This window comes from Bombina bombina, chromosome 8, assembly GCF_027579735.1.
Source record: "Bombina bombina isolate aBomBom1 chromosome 8, aBomBom1.pri, whole genome shotgun sequence".
Taxonomy (NCBI): Eukaryota; Metazoa; Chordata; class Amphibia; order Anura; family Bombinatoridae; genus Bombina; species Bombina bombina.
In genome coordinates this window covers 293,581,238-293,601,653 of record NC_069506.1, presented here as the reverse complement: position 1 = coordinate 293,601,653, position 20,416 = coordinate 293,581,238, and the positions used below count along the sequence as shown (strand labels likewise).

The following is a 20,416-nucleotide window of genomic DNA, read 5'->3' as shown; positions in this document are numbered from 1 at the left end:
TCACAGATTTCAACTTTTGCTGGTCTGTAGGCTTTGATAACTAGGTTGAATCAAGCTTGCCACAATTACACTGCGTATTTGCGGTTGATGGCTTGATAAATATTCCCCCATAGTTTGCACTACCTCCCTCCTTCTTACAACAACAAGCTTTCTCTAGGAACCTAAATTGTAGGTAATAGCATCAGGTAATGTGAGGCAACTTTTTTTGGGGGTAAAATAGATAAGACATAAACGTAAAAATGGTTTATACAAAGACTGAAATAATATGGTGTATAGCTTGAAGTCATCAGCACCCTGAGCAGGTGCCGTGGTCAATATGGAATCCTACAAATACATATTGCAGGTGGTCTCTTTAGTCGCCTCCTCTAACTGCATAATATCATCACTTATCAGCCAGGCTCAGATCACTGCATCATTCCTTGTAATGTGACGACACCAAAATAGGTCCAATCAAAGCCCATCAGGAAAGAAAACGCAACTGCAGAAAGGTCTGTGTGTATGAAATGTGATATGTTGTGAAATAAAGCAGTTTAATAGCATAAAAAGGTAGAACTTTCAGAAGATAATTCATTACAGCAGGTTTAGTTCCTCACTTAAAATATCCATCTTGAGACAGAAGGTAAACGATCCTGTAAGAATGGAATAGAACATGGTTGACGCACGGAAATTTAAAGGGATAGGAAAGTCAAAATGAAACTTGCATGATTCAGACCGAACATGTAATTTAAAGACACTTTTAAATTTACTTCTATTTTCAAATGTGCTTCATTCTCTTGGTATCCCTTTTTGAAAAAGAGCATGCACATATCCTACTCTAGTGGGAGCTAACTGCTGATTGGTGCCTGCACACATTTGTCTCTTGTGATTGGCTAACCTAGATATTTTCATCTAGCTGTCATTAGTGCAATGCTGTTCCTTCAGCAAAATATAAGAGAATTATGCAAAATTTGATAATAGATGAAAATAGGAAAGTTGTTTAAAATTGTATGTTCTATCCAAAGCATGAAATAAAATGTTGGGGGTTCCTGCCCCTTTAATTAAAATGGGGACTTGTCACAGCACATATTCCACTTTATAAGCCCTGCAATGTCACAATATCAAACAGTAATAATGTAATGCCTGGCAGGGTTTACAGTGTTTCACAACTAAATGCTGTCTGCCAATGTAACTGGGACATATAGCCGGGGCAATGAAACTGGCAGTCCTGGCATCGCAAGCCTTTCCCACTCATATCTTCCTATAAAACAGATGCACTGTCAGTGTGATAAAATGTACATTGGGGTTAACAGTCATAACTGTAGTCATTATCTGTTTGCGGGAGCTTATATGAAAAAAATCATTGGCAAGTGAATTCCATACAAATGAGCTCAGGGCACAAAAAGTATCAGAATTAATCAAATATGTTTAATACATTATGTATTCTAACTAATATCTACTTGAAGTTTCTAGAATGTGCAGGTCCCCGATTCTTTAAAACCAAAGCTGCTGTAGAAGTCCCAATAATAGCACAAGCTATTAACGTTAAAAGCCTCTAGCACGGTCCCAGCGCCACAAACACAGCCTGCCTTTTACCATCTGTACCAATAAAATTCCTGGCTGGTCAAGGCCACTCTATAAACAAGTAGAGCTTAGCACCAATTACCCAGTTATGTTTATTTGGCACATCAGAGAATGCTGCATTTGATAATCTATTTGGAGTACATACTGTATACACACACACACATATATATTCTCTCTGGTCTTAAGTAAATATTTACTTAAAAGACCAGAGAGTGCCTTCCTTCATTTATATACGTACCTGCTGGAACCCTGGCATTCATTTGTAAGTGAGAGTGCTCTCTTTGAAAATATATATATATATATATATATATATATATATATATATATATAAAAAAGCCTTAACTTGCATCTGTAGATGCAGCTGTGATGGTGTTGACTGGCAAAGGTTTACCAAAGTATTCCCAAGCCCATGTCAGGATATCCATTACAGACTCATGACGGTTTTTGAGACAATGACGACTGAGGGATCGGAGATCACACGCATTCGGAAGTAGTTTTGGGCCTTGCCCTTTTAGGTACCTAGATATGACCGGATTCATTGAATCCTTTAATTATATTGTGCACTGTAGAAAGTGAAATGTCAAAAATCCTACAGATTTGTCTATGGGGAATGTTGTTCTCAAAGTGTTGGATTATTCTCCAACGCATCTGTTGGCAGATCCGCCAGGGGGGTTCAAGGTTCACTTGGGGTGGATGCCAGAGGATCGGCAGGGTGCACCCCTTCAATCCCCCAGGTGGAGGCAAAAAAAACTTTAAATGGCAGAATTACAGTACATCAGTTTTACCTGGGTACATAGATATACACACAAATCAGCAATTACTTACTGTGCAAAATAAATGTTTTATAAACATTGACAATGCCATTGTTACCATAATTTGCATTTTTTTGAAGGCCAGGGGCACAGCACTTGACATAAGAAACATACCCAGGAGGCTTTTCCTTTGTCGTAGCCACATAAGGACAAATTGAAATGAGCTCCTACAGAGATCATGCAATCATGGTGTAGCATGTAACAGGTTCGGTATCTTTGGAGTAGTGGGGGGGGGGGGGGGCAATCTTCAGTTAAATTACAGTAACAGCTGGCTTATGCGCAACACACATCAGCTCACACACACACACTCAAATGCAACTGAAGCTGCAGAAGGACTTTGCCATAAAACTTCTGCTTTCACTGTAGAAGTATAGCACATACATGCGCCTGGGCACTGCCCTCACTATACAAGTATAGCACGTGCGTGTGCCTGCCCTCACTATATAAGTATAGCACGTGCGTGCGCCTGGGCACTAACCTCACTGTATAAGTATAGCACGTGCGTGCCCCTGGGCACTGCCCTCACTATAAGTATAGCACGTGCGTGCACCTGGGCACTGCCCTCACTATATTATTAAGTATAGCACATACATGCGCCTAGGCACTAACCTCACTATATAAGTATAGCACGTGCGTGCCCCTGGGCACTGCCCTCACTATAAGTATAGCACGTGCGTGCACCTGGGCACTAACCTCACTATACAAGTATAGCACGTGCGTGCCCCTGGGCACTGCCCTCACTACAAGTATAGCACGTGCGTGCCCCTGGGCACTGCCCTCACTATATAAGTATAGCACATACATGCGCCTAGGCACTAACCTCACTATGCAAGTATAGTACGTGCATGCGCCTGGGCACTGCCCTCACTATATAAGTATAGCATGTGTGTGCACCTGGGCACTGCCCTCACTATATAGGTATAGCACGTGCGTGCCCCTGGGCACTGCCCTCACTATATAAGTATAGCATGTGCGTGCACCTGGGCACTGCCCTCACTATACAAGTATAGCACATACATGCGCCTAGGCACTAACCTCACTATATAAGTATAGTACGTGCATGCGCCTAGGCACTGCCCTCACTATATAGCATTCTTACTGAGGTTTGTAGAATGTGCAGCAAAGCTACCCTGTTACTTTGCATGTACAGCTCGTTTATAAATAATACATTTTTATACATATTTTAGCTGAATTTTCAACAATCTGTTCACTGTCTCAGCAAGGGAAAAACTCATTATGTATAAAGTTCACCTCCTCCAGTCTAAAGCATCACAGGGACTTCTGCCCTATCCTGCTGTGTATATACAGGTTACAGAGCACAACACATCCCCCCCCCCCCCACACACTACAAACCTGACTGAACCAAAAAGTATTCAGCAGAAGTAAACTGCAATCGGTTTATTCATCATAAAGCCCAGATGCTAAATAAACACACAACTAATGTAATGTTTTACTAAGCTGCTGCTCTGACATAACAACTAGCTGGCTACAAGGCTTTATATTCTGTATGCATGCATGGAACAAGCAGTCCCTTTGTGGTTGTCAAGGGGTTAACCTGCTGCTGGTCACATGACTTTATACACCCCTTGCACTAACCTTTTGCAGGCAGGGTGAGAAGGGCGTGTGTCCTTTTAATATCTCAGTCATACACTTGGCTGGGACAGGGGAAATGACCTTAGCAGACACTTCCTAAATAGGATTTTAGGCCACAATCCTCTTACACTGATGATGCAAGTATTACTGGGACAAGCTGAAAGTCAGATAGACTATTGCAAATAGGGGGCAACAATCAGCTGGTGAAGAGAGTAGAGTTTCAGAGAACTAAAAATACACTTATAGAGATGTCTAATCAAGTAAACAATCTGAGATTATAAGATTACATTTAGTTATGTATAGTAACACTGTCAGTACTTATTTTCCCCTTTTCATGGATTTTACAATTCTAAGAACTGGAAGTGCACACTGCAGACTTCACAATGTTAACCCTGCTACACATCTGCTCATAACTGGCCTAATTAGAGGTGATAAGATCTTGCAGCACTATTTAACTTGTTGACAAAATGACAGTGGCTAACCATTGCTACTCAAGTAACACATCCAGATTGGCTACTCAAAAAAGGTAAACAGAACTTGGCTATAGAAAAATAGCAGCAAACAAGGGGTTAATGCATTCCAGAAAAATTCACAATGACCTAGTATGTTAAATTATTGCCAGACAGCAGATAAATATTGTAATTGCAAGTTGTTTACTGTCCCTTCAACTTTGTTTTTTTTTGGCTGTCCTCATCTGATCAAATGGTCCTAGTTCCTTGGTGCATCTCTGTATCTGACACACAGCACGTACCCCTGACGCCTGCGCTACTGCAGATAGCCCATCATATCATGCAGCTGTTCCTCATACAGCAAGTGATCTCTAAGGGAGTAGAATGTAATTTAGACCTCAGACCCACACCTGTCCTCTCCAAAAAGATCTGAGCAGACATTTCCCAAAAGTAACCCCTTAGTTTGCCTGGTTTATACAGGACAGTCAGAGTCAACGCTTTGTCTTCAGACTTAAATGATTCCTTTCACATGTTAAGGTCTTTTTGTCAGCATGAAACAGATACAAGAGTGAGTGAGCTTGCTTAGTACACTGTCTACGGTTACTAGGCCAGGGGACGTGCACAGATCTATTCAGAGGATTCATCAGGTTACTGGGAATTTTACTAGCAGAATGAAGATGCAGGTTCAGGTATTTCTGCAAGTCATTCTGTCTGTCTGCAGCTGTACACGACCAAACTAGAATAAGACTGCCCACATCTGGCCCACAGCACTGCTGAGCAGAAAACAAACGTCAGTGATGTTTAATACACACACACTTAATAAAATATAAGTAATATAAATATCTTAATAAAGATACCTATGCACATGTTAATATACAACGATGTAAAACACAAGGAAGAGAACGTAACTTCTTGCGCATTCTTTTCCGCACATGTGCAAGTCAGGGGTCCCCAAGGCAGGGAGCAGTGACAGAGCTTCAGATCTGTCACTGCAGCGTATGCTCTGTACTTCCTGCTTACTCATATGTCCCATACACTGGCATTCTATTATAGTTACATTTAATTTAAGACACTTTCCAATTTACTACTATTATCCAATGAACTTTGTTCTTTTGGTAGCCTTCGTTGAAAAGCATACTTAGATAGACTCAATGTCCTACTGGGAGCTAGCTGCTAGTGGCTGCACATGCATCTTGTCATTGGCTCACCTGATCTGCTCAGTTAACTCCCAGTAGTGCATTGCTGCCCTACAACTGACGCTGCAGGGGTTAAACACTGTTCTATACAAGCAATAGCATCTTCCAACACATTAAACTATTATGCTTTTTGCACTTTAATTACATCTTATACTCCAGAGTATCTTAGGCACGCTGTAAGTCCAATACTATAACAAGATGACAAACTTTATGATTGTACATCTCAACATCTGCATTTCAGGACACTTGCTAAGCCTAAAAATGACTTTCCAGTGGGAAACCGATATACACTAATTCGGACGTGGAGGAAGTGGAAAAATTTACATCTGTATAAGAGTAATTCCTACTTATATCTAGAGATTGAACTTTTTATGAATTGAGTTTTCTTTGGATGACACAAACATACAAAAAACAGGTAATTGGATGGAAATCACAAACCTGTGAACCTTTCAAGAGCCTCTGTATAAGTCATAGAAAGAAGAGAAATAGGAGAAAGTTTCCCAAACTTGCACTAGGAATCCAACTGCCAAGTCATGATGCAATATTGCACCAGTTTACTGCAGGTGATCTCTGCACACTCTTTATCACAAGCTATAAAAAGCTTTGAATTCAAAATACGCTCCAGGAACATAAAATGTTTTTTTAATTAGTTTGAGAAGAAAATTAAGGTTTTGTTTTTATAGGCAAATTTAAAAAAAAAAAAAAAAAAAGGGGAAGGAAGAGAATGCAGCACAGACAGAAATGGACAGCATTTATATGATGAATTTAGTACCTGCAGGAATTGTTCCCTGAATTGCAGAGGACGATAGTTCAATATAAAATTAAAAGAAAACCCCATAAATGTGTGATACAGAAGAACTACAGTTTATCTGTGTAAGGAGATCTAAGAATGGGAGGGCAGACTGCGGATATTTACTGCATCAATCACCGGTGCTGAGTCAAGCTAAAATAATCATTAACTTGGATACGGTTGTAAACAAGCACCTCGGTGACCTGCTTGTCAGGGAGGCATGCTACAGAGGTACACCTGCAGGGTACACCAGCAGCGCGGCATGCTACCGGGGTACACGGCAAAGATACCTGCAGCGCGGCATGCTACAGGGGTACACCAGCAGTGCGGCATGCTACCGAGGTACACTGCAAAGATACCTGCAGCACGGCATGCTACCGGGGTACACTGCAAAGACACCTGCAGCGCGGCATGCTACAGGGGTACACCAGCAGCGCGGCATGCTACCGAGGTACACTGCAAAGATACCTGCAGCACGGCATGCTACCGGGGTACACTGCAAAGACACCTGCAGCGCGGCATGCTACAGGGGTACACCAGCAGCGCGGCATGCTACCGAGGTACACTGCAAAGATACCTGCAGCACGGCATGCTACCGGGGTACACTGCAAAGACACCTGCAGCACGGCATGCTACAGGGGTACACCAGCAGCGCGGCATGCTACCGAGGTACACTGCAAAGATACCTGCAGCACGGCATGCTACCGGGGTACACTGCAAAGACACCTGCAGCGCGGCATGCTACAGGGGTACACCAGCAGTGCGGCATGCTACCGAGGTACACTGCAAAGATACCTGCAGCACGGCATGCTACCGGGGTACACTGCAAAGACACTTGCAGCGCGGCATGCTACAGGGGTACACCAGCAGCGACACCTGCAGCGCGGCATGCTACAGGGGTACACCAGCAGCGCGGCATGCTACAGGGGTACACCAGCAGCGCGGCATGCTACAGGGGTACACCAGCAGCGCGGCATGCTACAGGGGTACACCAGCAGCGCGGCATGCTACAGGGGTACACCAGCAGCGCGGCATGAGTGCTTTAAGGCGAGGTTTAACCCCTTGTGTGCCATAAACTTCTCTGGTATCCACAGGGTTAACACAGTCCCCTCTCAGCGGAAATGTCACCTGTAATATTATTTAAGCAGCCATATTGCGGAGGGACACCAGATGATTCCAGATGGGCGATCACCAGGAATAAACAGGTGCAGTGGGGTAGACTGATCCACATCACATTATTCTCACACTTACTAAAAATACAACCTCAATAAACTCAATTACGTAGGCAATAGAATGTAAATGTATATACTATGTAGACATACAGCATCTGGTACAAATACCACCTAATGTGGAGGGAGTAACTGTTTTTTGCTTAATAAAATTACTGGATGTCTGCTTTCTATTCAAAACGGTCCTAAAGCTAGATGTGGCCCCTGAGCAGCTATATGTGGCCCTTAGAGAGCTAAGTGTGAACCTTTGGCACCCTGGGTTTAGCGTTTGACATCTGTAAAGTGCAGAAGCTATATAAAACCTAGTATAACTATTAGTTGCGCTAAAAAGACCAAAACCATTTTATGTCAGCAAATGCGTTTCCCTTTTTTGCACAGATAACCTTCTCATGTGGACTCAATACTCCACATGCCCAATAAACAGACAAGTGACGATTACATCTCCAGGCGCTCACAGGAAATAATCAGCATTTCTAGTAAACCAGACCCAGGGGGTGTGAGCGCTCTTCTCTTTAATTAAGCAGGCACTGGACCTACTTTTTTCTTGCATATGTTGGATAATCCCAGTGTAATAATACGCCTGTGAGTAATCTAGTGTGCTGCATGAACTACTAGTTTAAAGTAAACTTTTTTATAAGTATTTTTTGTTTGTTAAACAACAAGTTATGCTCCTGCGCTGTACTCGCCTTAGTATAATGATAGGGCCTTGGAGTATTGCAAGAAGTTCACCTGTTATTCGGATACAGCAAATCACAAAAATTGCCTGGAATGTGAGGGTGAATCTGTGTTTTTATTGAAACTAGAGCATTCTAGAAACTGGCATGGGATACAGGTTAAAACCAGCCCCATATGTCAGCAGAGTTTATTTTAGTCTCCTGCTCCTATAGAAATGTAACCATCAGCCGTCTGCACGAAGGTCTGTCAGGCTATGTGAGAACGATACAGAGGCTCATACTGAGGTGGAGTAAAGACATCACATGACATGTACACACAATGTTAGGTAAAGCACTGGGGTCTGCACAGCATAATACCCCATTACTAAATCAGGATGGCAAGAACAAAAAGGCAGAGCTGAGGAGAGCTGGACTGGGCCACATGTGCAATACTGGGTTATAGGATTATATAATCTTACCACTCACAAGGTGTGGGGGGGGGGGTGCGTAATCACTGCAGCAATACAATATAATTATCTTGATACCACTTCACTACAATCTATTTATTTATACACAGAGCAACATTACATTTATGTTAACCCTACTGATGCCAAATCATTTTGCAATTAACTTGGTAGCAAGTGTTAACATTATGGTGCTAGTATTTAGGTATATACTGTCCTTTAATAATATATATATAGGCCAGACCATCAATGTGACAAAGGCTCCAGCCGGAGCCGAAATCTTTTGGCATAGGGCAGTAATTATCATCTGATGTTGAATAAAGGCTTTTTATAAGGACCTGTGATTGCCTGCTGTGTAATACCCTTCAGGACACAAGCCGAGTCTGGGTTTACTTTTTCCGTTTGCATCATCCTGGTGCATTGCTCATATTTATACAGAGTGTGGTGTGTGCAGATTTCCACTATTAGAGATATAGATTATAGATATATAGATATACACACACACACACACTAATACTAGTGAGCCTTATGAGATGTTTTTGGAATTAATCATAATACAATGAATGTACAGTATATATTGATTTATTCACATATGTATATATGGATGCAATAATTGATGTAGCAATATAATGAACATTATGATTGGTCCACTGTGTCAATATAAACAACTTGCAGTCTAAGTCAAGGCAGCCTCTGATGAAGCATGTGTGCGAAGCGCATCAGGTCAATCTGTACTAGGCCTATGATTTGAGCCAGAGGCGTAACTAGAAACCACAGGGCCCAGGTGCAAGAATCTAAGAAGTGGCTAGATCCTTGTATCTGCCAAGCACTAAATTATAATAATTAGCAAAGATTCAAAGTAATCACCACTTGTACAGGAAACAAAATGTTTATAGGTCACTACAATTAATTTTCAAGCTATCAAAAAGCTTAAAGGGACACTGAACCCAAATGTTTTCTTTCGTGAGTCAAATAGAGCATGTAATTTTAAGCAACTTTCTAATATACTCCTATTATCAATTTCTTAGTTCTCTTGATATCTTTATTTGAAAAATAAGGCATCTAAGCTTGTTTGGTTCAGAACTCTGGACAGTACTTTTTTATTGGTGGATGAATTTATCCAGCAATCAGCAAGAACAACCCAGGTTGTTCACCAAAAATGGGCCGGCATCTAAACTTACATTCTTGCATTTCAAATAAAGATACCAAGAGAATGAGGAACATGTGATAATAGGAGTAACTTAGAAAGTTGCTTAACATTTCATGCTCTATCTGAATCACGAAAGAAAAAAAGGTGGGTTCAGTGTCCCTTTAAATTGAGGCTGTGAAGCCCTACTGGCCATATCTTATATACTATAACACTGGTGGGCAGCAAGTACCCTGTACCCAAGAAGTACACTATGTGCCCTTTTTTATTACCCAGGAAACCAACCCACATACACTACTTGAGCCTTCAAAACAATAATTACTGCTGTCTTTTCTTCCCCTAATGAACCCACTCTGTGCCACAATAAGACAATTTTAGACCATTTGCCGTGGGTACAACATATGGGTTCATCCCTTTGAGGTTATGAGGGTGACATGGACAGTTCACCCAAAAACTTTCTCCCCTTTAAATTATTCCCAATGATCCTTTTAACCTGCTAGAGTGTATTAAATTGGTTACAAGTAGCTCCTTTACTCCTATTTCAGCATTTGAAATAGCTGATTTAGCCTGTGGTATCGCCACCTATACTGAACAAATTAATACTGGAGTATAGGCTATTGAATAGCCTAAGTATACATAGCCAGCAGAAGAGATTACACTCTCAGTGGGATGCAGGATGGTTAATAAAATGATCATTTTCCATTGTTCTCTCTATGTATTGAGCTTTGGTGTTCCAGCCAAATAAAAGATAAGGAAGCAAGTCTGTTTACACAAACTTAGAACATAATGAGATCTGATATCACCTTTAAGTTCAACCCATTGTAATAGGCTGTGGTTTCAAAGCACAAAATCAGCTACAAATCATAGACACAAATAAGCATGAAAATTGAATTTCTCAACTATTTTATACTCTGCAGTTGGTATAACAAGTCATTTAAAATACATTAATGGAAAAACAATTTTACAGTGTACTGTCCCTTTAAAGTAAACAGTGTTAAAATATCTGCACCATCACCTTGTTATGCACAAACTGCAGCTGATTTCCCTTCTGATTTACATAAGGTAAAGAATTACACCTGTCAGATGTTTTTTGTTCCTTTTAACACCAACACGTAGACACAAAAAAGTCATCAGAAACTCCTACAAAAGGGTAGAATTATTTCCCCAATAATTTTAGTATTTTATAAATATAAATACAGTACAAGATTCAAATCTGAATAGGCAAAACTCAATAACACAAAGTCATAATGCAAAAACAAAAACAATTGACACTCATTTGTGTGGCTTCAGGTAAATTGACTGACTTCTCCTACCCCACAGGAAATGCAAAAGTTTAAAAGGGTGTGTGCCTGGATTGCACAAAAAAATGCTAATTGTGCTAAACAAATAACGGATTAAATGCTTTTATTTCTTATGCAGATCTCTTGCAACACAGTGTTAAATTGCAGATAAATATTGTGCATAGATATACAAGGGAGTTTCAGGTTGCTTTAAGGTTACTTGCTGTATTTCTAGGACAATATATGAATTTAAATGTAAATGTACCTGTAAACCCAGCTCAACATCACATCACTACCCAGTTAACCAAGTTTGGGGAACCAATAAGCTAAATAAAAAAAATGAATTTTATAACTAATAAACCTGGCAGAATAGAATAGTATGGAAGGATTGATGATCACTCTACAAACTGCTGCTTCATGTAGACACTGCACCAACACACTGAGAAACAGATCAAACGCTACAGAACAGGGGGTGGTAGAAAACATATTGTCTTACCCACATGGGAATAAAAACAAACTTTCTAGAACTGGCATCACCCAACCCATCCTGCCCACAAGATTGGCTTAGTGCTCACCTAATAGCAGAATATATTTAAAGAGATATGAAACCCAAAATGTTTGTTTCATGATTCAAACAGGAGCATATCATTTAATTATATTATCTAATTTATTTTGTTCTCTTAGTATCCTTTGTTGAAAAGCATACCTAGGTAAGCTCAGGGGCTATCTGCTAATTGGTGGCTGCAAATATATACCCCCTGCTATTGGCTTACCAAAGTGTTCAGCTAGCTCCCAGTAATTCCTTGCTGCTCCTTCAATAAAGGATATCATAAGAATGAAGCAAAATTGATAATAGAAGTAAATTGGAAAGTTGTTTAAAACTCTATGCTCCGCCTGAATCATGAAAGCAAAAAATTGGAGTTTCATGACACTTTAAAATAAAAGACACATAGTTATACATGCTTCACCTCTATAGTCAATAGACAGATTTTACTTTACAAATGGTTATCACTAATCATCATTTATAGCGTAGATTTTTTTTTTTTTATTAATAAATAGACTTCTCTGAGTTGGGATTACACTGCACGCTGCCTGCTAAAAAGTTACATCAGCTTCAGTCATTAGTACATTTTTTTTTATGTAAAAATATGAAAAGCATTACTCATCTTAATATTTTTTTTAAAGGAATTTCCTTTTTAGTTCAGTAGAAGGTCACCAGTGTAGGAAGATCTTAGAAGGTTTTACACACTGATATTGTAATTATTGTATTATAGTGTAGACTTCACAGGGGCTGAATGCACTGAATTCTTGGTCCCCCTCTAACATGTTTTTTTTTTTACCCCCATCCAACTGTGCCCTCTCATGTGTGTCTTACCCCCCAGCCCATTTGTGAAACTGTCCCCTCTCTCACATGGGTGCCTTATCCCTCACCCCAGTGGTGGCACTGTGCCCTCTCTCACATGGGTGCCTTATCCCCCACCCCAGTGGTGACACTGTGCCCGCTCTCACATGGCTTATCCCTCACCCCAGTGGTGACACTGTGCCCTCTCTCACATGGGTGCCTTATCCCTCACCCCAGTGGTGACACTGTGCCCTCTCTCACATTTGTGCCTTATTCCTCACCCCAGGGGTGACACTGTGCCCTCTCTCACATGGGTGCCTTATCTTTCACCCCAGTGGTGACACTGTTCCCTCTCTCACATGGGTGCCTTATCCCTCACCCCAATGGTGACACTGTTCCCTCTCTCACATGGGTGCCTTATCCCTCACCCCAATGGTGACACTGATCCCTCTCTCACATGGGTGCCTTATCCCTCACCCCAATGGTGACACTGATCCCTCTCTCACATGGGTGCCTTATCCCTCACCTCAGTGGTGACACTGTAACCCATCTTACATGAGTGACATATCCCTGAGCCCACAGGTGATACTGTCCCCTCTCATATGGGTAACATATCCCTGAGCCCAGAGGTGACACGTATCCCCCTCTCATATAATGGGTGACATATCCTTAAGATCAGATGTGACACTGTATCCCCCTTATATAAGTAACATCTCCAGCCCAGAGGAGATAATGTACCCGCGTGACTTACCCCCCAGCCAAGAGGTGCATCAGCGTGTCCTTGCTTTGCGCCATGTCACCGAACTGAGACTTGCTACGTACGTCCCTCACAGTAGCCACATCCTTTGCGTCACAGTGACCGAGGGACTGTGCTTCCCCGGCCGACACCTGACTGAATGACCCAGGCAGCAGAAGCCGGTTTTAGAACACCGGCTGCTGGTCTTGCGTCATGAAAAACTTGGGGGTGTGTGGTCACTGACGTCACATGGGGGTGTGCGCAAGCGGTGCCACAGGGCGCATGCGCTTAGTTTAGTAATTACAGCAGTAACGCGCATGCGTTGATGTGTTTAGCGAATAGGGGGCGCGGAGGAGGCGTTGTCCGTGACGTCACTATTAGATTGCCAGGGATTGCGTGTGAGAGAGGTCACGTGACACACTGAGGCATGAGGTGACCGTCACCGTCCCCATGTGACCGTGTCACATTCATTGGCTACAGCAGTGTGTGTTCTCTGGAAATGTTATCTGTTTACTGTCTGTTAATATCAATAATATATAGGGAAGGCAGCTGTGACATCAATATAAATAATATAGACAGGGGAGCTGTGACACAATATCAAGATTCAATGGTCATCATTTGTTAGTGTTTGTCCCTCACACTACTACTGCAGCCAAAATATCCACTGCCCCAATGTTATGAGTGTGCAGATACCTTGTCTATATTTAGTGACCCTACTTTAGATACCAGAGATGGCTGCAATATATAGCATTGCCTGTTTACTTGCATGGGTAGTATAAGGTTAAATATAGCAGTCTGGAGCAGTAAGGGATAATTCTGTTGGGGCTCTAGGCTGTATAGGGTTCATTTCAATGGGGGCAGAGTTATACTGAGGTGGTTTGTTGTGTCCACCACCGGGATAAATGTGGTAGATGAGGCTGTAACAAAAATGAATGTACAGAGTTGGGGTTTGAGGCATTAGGGGTCAATATGGGTGACTGGGTGCTTGCAAGTGTGAGGAATGCAGAGTGAAATAAGTATATAAGGATATTAGTATCAATGACACTTCTAGACAGACCTTGATGCTTAACCCTCTACTGTCTTTGAATGTCAAGTCACCAGATCAGTGAGGCCCATGAATTTATTTATACAGACTTCTCGCATTAACGCCACTGTTGTAGGGAATAAGTATTTATATCAAAGCCTAATATATATATTTATATCATATTTATATAGCAATGTAAACATAACCAATAACTCCACATAGAATTGAATTTATCATTTTTTTATTGGTGTTTTTTATATTTTCCTGGTGATTAACAATGCTGGTTAAGATTTTGTTTATCTCAGTATAGACTTTAGGGACACCCTGTCAAGTCATTGGTTTCTATAACCCTATCCTATAAGTAATTTTTTAGTGCTGACAGTTTGCTCTATAAGTCATCCTCCCTGTGAGCAGTCTGTCTTTGCTGGAGACGTGCAGTCGCTCACCTGCCACCATGGCATTGCAACATCAGCATCTGTAACCATAAAGCCCATCACAGGGTGACATTAGTTATGGCTGTTTGCTACACTGCTTACTGCACCAGTATGGGTGTTGTACGTTACATGTGCTTGCTACCTGTATGTGTCTCTGCATTTAACTCCTGGACCACCAGTTTCAAGTTTCTGTTTCTTCAGATTTTTTTCGTTGTCTGCGTACCTGCTCCAGTACTGCCTCTATCTGCTGATCTACTAAGTTTGTGCTTTTTCTAGTTCCTGTTTGTCTTTTTTCCTTCCATTAGTCACCTTTGTCAACTAGCGTCCCTACTAACTGTCACCACCAATACTTGTCCCTAAAGTCCTGTTAAGAAGCTAGCAATATGTTATATCAGCATAAACATAGTGGGATGATTCACATGACTGGGTAGTTAGACCAGAGGGCTATACCTTATTTATGAGGGATAGGGATAATAAAAGGGAGGAGGAATTTGCATATATATTAAAATATAGCTAAACCCTACAACATGGTTAATATATTTATGATATAGGTGCTAATGTAGAGATACTGTGGGTTGAAAATTGAAATAAAGAGTGAAGGAAATTTTTTTTAGGTACACACTACAAGCCCCTTAATGTCAGTGACATGGAGGAAACTCAACATCTAATACAAATAATAAAGGCTGCTCATAATACCACTGTTTTAATTATAGGCAAGTTTGGACAGTGAAACTACCACTACAGCTAATCAGTATATATTTTTTAAATACACTCTCAGATAAATTTGTGTCACAATTAATAGAGGAGCCTAGAAACAAAGCTATAGTGGATTCAGTGATATCAAATAATACAGAAATAATAGCAAAAATAAAAGTCAAAGAGCATTTAAGAAGCATGCTGGAAATCAGTTTCCATAAGCAGTGTTAGAAGCAAACTTTAATGCTCAGTCTAGTCAAAATCAAACTTTCATGATTCAGATAGGGCATGTCATTTTAAACAACTTTCCAGTATACCTTTATCATCAAAATCGATTTGTTCTCTTGGTATTCTTTGTTGAAAGCTAAATCTAGATAGACTTATATGCTAATTTCTAAGCCCTTGAAGGCCGCCTCTTATCTCAGTGCATTTTGACAATTTTTACAGCTACACAGCACTAGCTCATGTGTGCCATATAGATAACGTGATCACTCCCATGTAGTTACCTAGGAGTCAGCATTAATTGGCTCAAATGCAAGTCTGTAAAAAGCACTGAGAAAAGGGGGCAGTCTTTGCATAAATGTTTCGTAGATGATCTATTTATATATCCCATAAAGTTTTTTTTTTTTTATTAAATGGATAGTTTTGCTTATTTTTAAATACCATTGCTCTGATTTTTAGACTTCTAACCAAGCCACAAAGTTTTAGGAGAATATCGACAGATACCTACTCCAGCTTGCTCCTGTTTGTGTAAAGGGTCTTTTCATATGCAAAAGAAGAAGGGGCGAGGGAGTGTCTTATTTCCCACTTGCAGTGGGCTTTCCAGCTACCTTTTCAACAGAGCTAAACTGAGAGCTTCTAAGTAAGTTTTTAAACAGTTTTATACAGGATTTTTATATCAGTATCAGTGCATCTTATTCTTTATAGCAGTGTCTATTACATGCAGTTATATGAAAATTGGTGTATACTGTCCCTTTAATATAACCGTTAGTTATGTAAAACCGGGGAATGGGTAATAAAGGGATTATCTATCTTTTTAAACAATAAAAATTCTGACTATCCCTTTGAGAAAATTGTTAAATTGCATACATTTGGACAACATATTCTCAAATAAAAACATAAAGGATAAAGGTAGAATAATTATAACGACCAGAAGACTAAGAGTACACATTACTGTAACTATGTATGCAATGTTTCACTATGACATGCCCTTTACCATGAATTTGAAAATATTCAATAAAAACTATTCATAAAAAAAAAAAAAAAAGTAGAATAATTAAAACTTTGTTAAATAAATATTATACATATCAACACATGGATGTAAAAGTAAAATAAATAAATCCAAACTAATGTGGCTGAATATAAATGTATTAAGAGAAATTAGGAAAAAACATTGGGCATTTTAATTATTTAAAGAAAATATTACAGATTCATCAATCCAAATATGCAATCTACAATATAACAAATGTAACAAAGCATGCAAAAAAAGCAATCAAATCAAAATTTAAAATGAAAGGTTAATTGCAAAGGATTATAAGACAAACACTGAAAGTTTTTTTTTTAAGTATAAATATAGGTAAATTAAAATGTGAGTAGGGTTGCATGATTAACAGTGACTGGGGGAAGGATGGGGTATTAAACCATTTCTTTTATTCAGTATACACAAGAAAGGAACCAGTGGGAGATACATTGAGACAGACAAACTAGAGCATACAATCAAGGGTCAAGTCTTACAAAGTGTGGGTACTCACCAAGACTTCCACCTCCCTCACAATTAATAATGTTTTATACACACACTATATTTATATGTATACAATCTATACACTCTGGTTAATAAAAGCAAATTAAAACCAATAAAGGGCTAAATGGTTGCCTTTGGGCCTAAGGATGGACACCCATGGTTACATGTTTACATGGCAGAGGTGCAATTTGTATTTGTAATTTAGGATTCAACTAACATGACCATAAATTGATAGCCATACAGACACCAACATAGATAAACAGACTGCATATACTATTGGTGAATAAAATAAAGTAATTGGGCTTATCCTGCTTCAAGATGTTTCACAAACACCTTTAATTGCAAGGACAATTTTCCTTTGTGTGCACACATGTATTTCCCTTGCAAACCTCATCCCAGCTATCTCTGGAAGAACTTAAAGGAATTCCAATCAGAGAGAATGCAGGAAGCTAAAATTACATGACTCTTCCCTGCTTGAAAAGCACATTTTTCTTTGGTGAAACACTAAACTTTTTTTAAAACAACTTTAAAATAACTAAACTGGCCACACAAACACCTATTTAATGTCAAGATCCAGGGTGTCCATACTTTGATTTTAACTCACATGGTGCATAGCCAGCTAAGCTTCAGTTCCTCACACCCTCTTCCTCTCTCTCCTTCCTTTCCAGGGCGAGCTGAGACCTTCGTGCCTGACAGCAAATCCAGACTCCTCTTCTGTAACAGAGTCTCAACCATTTAAGGTGCAATAGTCTTATTTCTGCTGAGGGTAGCAACATATCCCCAGAGTAAGCCACACAGAAATGTAAGCACCATGTGTTCCACACATTGTGGGGTGATCACACAGCAGGACCGCTGACAGGCTTGCATTTAGTGTATTGTAGGAAGTGTTACTGCCCATTACTAGAGGATCTCCCTATCCCTCTAACCAGACTCTACTTCAGCTCCTCGCACCAGCAGCAGCAGTGTTAACTGAATCATTTCTGTTCACTGTCCAGGGGGAACTTGACCCCTACATACAAACCCATACCAATAACTGAGTTATATCAAGATGATATCAGGAAAAACAATGAATAATATCAAGGTAAATATAACTACAAGTCCAGATGAAACATACCTAAGTGTTTTAAGGGAACTAGCAATGTCTTAGCCAAACCTCTACTATTATTTTTTCAAAATTCATTATCTTCAGGCATAATAACCTAGGACTTGGTGTAAATTTGATGTGGTACCACTTTGTAAAAAGGGAAGCAGGGTTGATTCAGAAAGCTGTAGGCAAGTGAGTCAGACATTGGTAGTGGAAAATATACTGGAGGGGATTATATTCAAGAGTATATTTGTGAAAGCAAGATTATGAGTTAAAATCAACATGGTTTTATTTGAAATAGATGATGTCAAACCAATCTAATTGATTATCTGAGGAAGGAATGAAGTGTAAAAATAAGGGTGAATCAGTTGATGTGATTTATTCAGATTTTGTAAAGACTTTTGATACAGTGCCAAATGAGAGATTATTGTACAAAATTAAGGGCCTGTGAATAGCTGAAAATGTTAACTCATTGACAAATAACTGGATAAAAGACAGGGAGCAGTTAGTTGTAGTAAATGGATCATACTCAGATTGTACAAAAGTAATTAGTGGGGTCCAACAAGGATCAGTACTCATCCCTGTTTTTTTATATATATATTTTTCATAAATAACTTGGAAGAAAGAATAAATAGCAACATCTCTATTTTTGCAGATGATATAAAGTTGTGTTAGGTAATTAGGTCAGAGCAGGATGTAGAATTTACAAAATTTGGAAGAATGGGCTGGTTGACGAATTAGGGATTAATAGTTTTAATAGGTAGTTTAAGTTGTGGGGGGGTTGGCCGATTAGGGGTTAATAGTGTAATTAGATACTTTGCGTTTTGAGTGGGTGGCGGTTTAGGGGTTAATAACTTTATTAGATACTTTGCGATGTGGGGGTTGGCGGATTAGGGGTTAATACATTTATTAGTTATTGCGGTGGGGGGGATGGCAGTTGAGAGGTACATATTGCGCATGCGTCAGTTGTCTGTTCTTCTAGGGAGTTAGTTACGGTACTTTCATATTTAGCGCAAGGCTTCCTGCGTCTGCCTATGTGTGGCAAAGTAAAAATGGAGTAAAATGTCTCTATTTACGCCGCGTAAGTCCTTGCACTGAATATGTGATACCGACTTGTGACGCCGGTTCTATGTTGGTTTATGGGAGTAAAAACAGCGGGCGACGTGTGAAATATACGCGCCGCACTTGTATGCTAAATAATTGGCGACGCCGGCTTTTGCAGGCAAAACCGCATATGTAATCTCCCCTAAGGTGACTACTATTTTACCTCATAGAGCACTGGTCATTATTTCTATATTACAGAAACAAGTCATCTCTGTTAAATTACAGATCATTCTGGTAAACATGCCAGCTGGGGTGCAATTAGTTCAAATATAAAATTTGAGGGGAAGTGCTAACCTCCATAGATATTGAAAACACTTGATAGCCCAGCACCACTGTCAGATGCAAGCCAAAAGTGTGCTGTAATCCCTTGGTACTCACACATCCACAAAGAGCCTCTTTGTGGATGTGTAACCTCCATGGATAGAGACCCAGGTCAGCTTGGGAGGGGGCATGGGCAACTGAGGAAGGAGGGATGGGCCAAATGGCCTCCTTTATATCTATTTATAAGCCCCCTCCTGAGTCACTCTCGGGATGTCAGTAAGCCACCATTGATAAAATGGTATGCAATAAGTTGCCACTGATATTATCAAGTTTAGGACATTTTAATATTTGCCCCTTAAAGTATTTCTGCTGATGCCCCATGCTCGGGAAGGGTCACGACAAAGGTGACAAGGAATTTCCCAACACGGTCACCTGCTATTTATTGGATTAATTACAGACAGAGAATAGGAAGCCTGTGCCACTTTCAGACTATGTGGTATATTCACCAATGACTTATATTTAGCTTATGTAAAACAAACTTGTTCCAGTTTTGTTATTCTATAAGGAAGTGTTCATCCTGTAATGAAGTATTTCAAATATTTTAACGACTGATTAGAAAACAAGCAGAGGTGCGTGTATTTTTGTGTGTTTGTGTATGTATCTGTTCTGCTTTATGTGCCACTGTCTTTAGAGAGTCATATATATATATATATGCTCTGCTTTAGCTGTCACTCACCTAGATTACAAGTTATGCGCACTATAGGGAATTTAACGAACGCAACAAACTGTATAACATATGAATGTTATGTGTGTGCAGTATC

The 20,416-nt window shown here is 40.1% G+C and overlaps 1 protein-coding gene across 1 annotated transcript in view; it reads right to left on the bottom strand.

Moving 5' to 3' along the window:
* SLC25A33 (solute carrier family 25 member 33) overlaps positions 1 to 13,472 on the bottom strand; it is a 40,754-nt gene extending 27,282 nt beyond the window's left edge. Inside the window, exon 1 of the mRNA XM_053691471.1 lies at positions 13,267 to 13,472. Within this exon, the coding sequence (XP_053547446.1) occupies positions 13,267 to 13,310 (44 nt within the window). The 5' untranslated portion in view covers positions 13,311 to 13,472. The remainder of the gene's footprint in view (positions 1 to 13,266) is intronic.
* Positions 13,473 to 20,416: the final 6,944 nt, after the last annotated feature.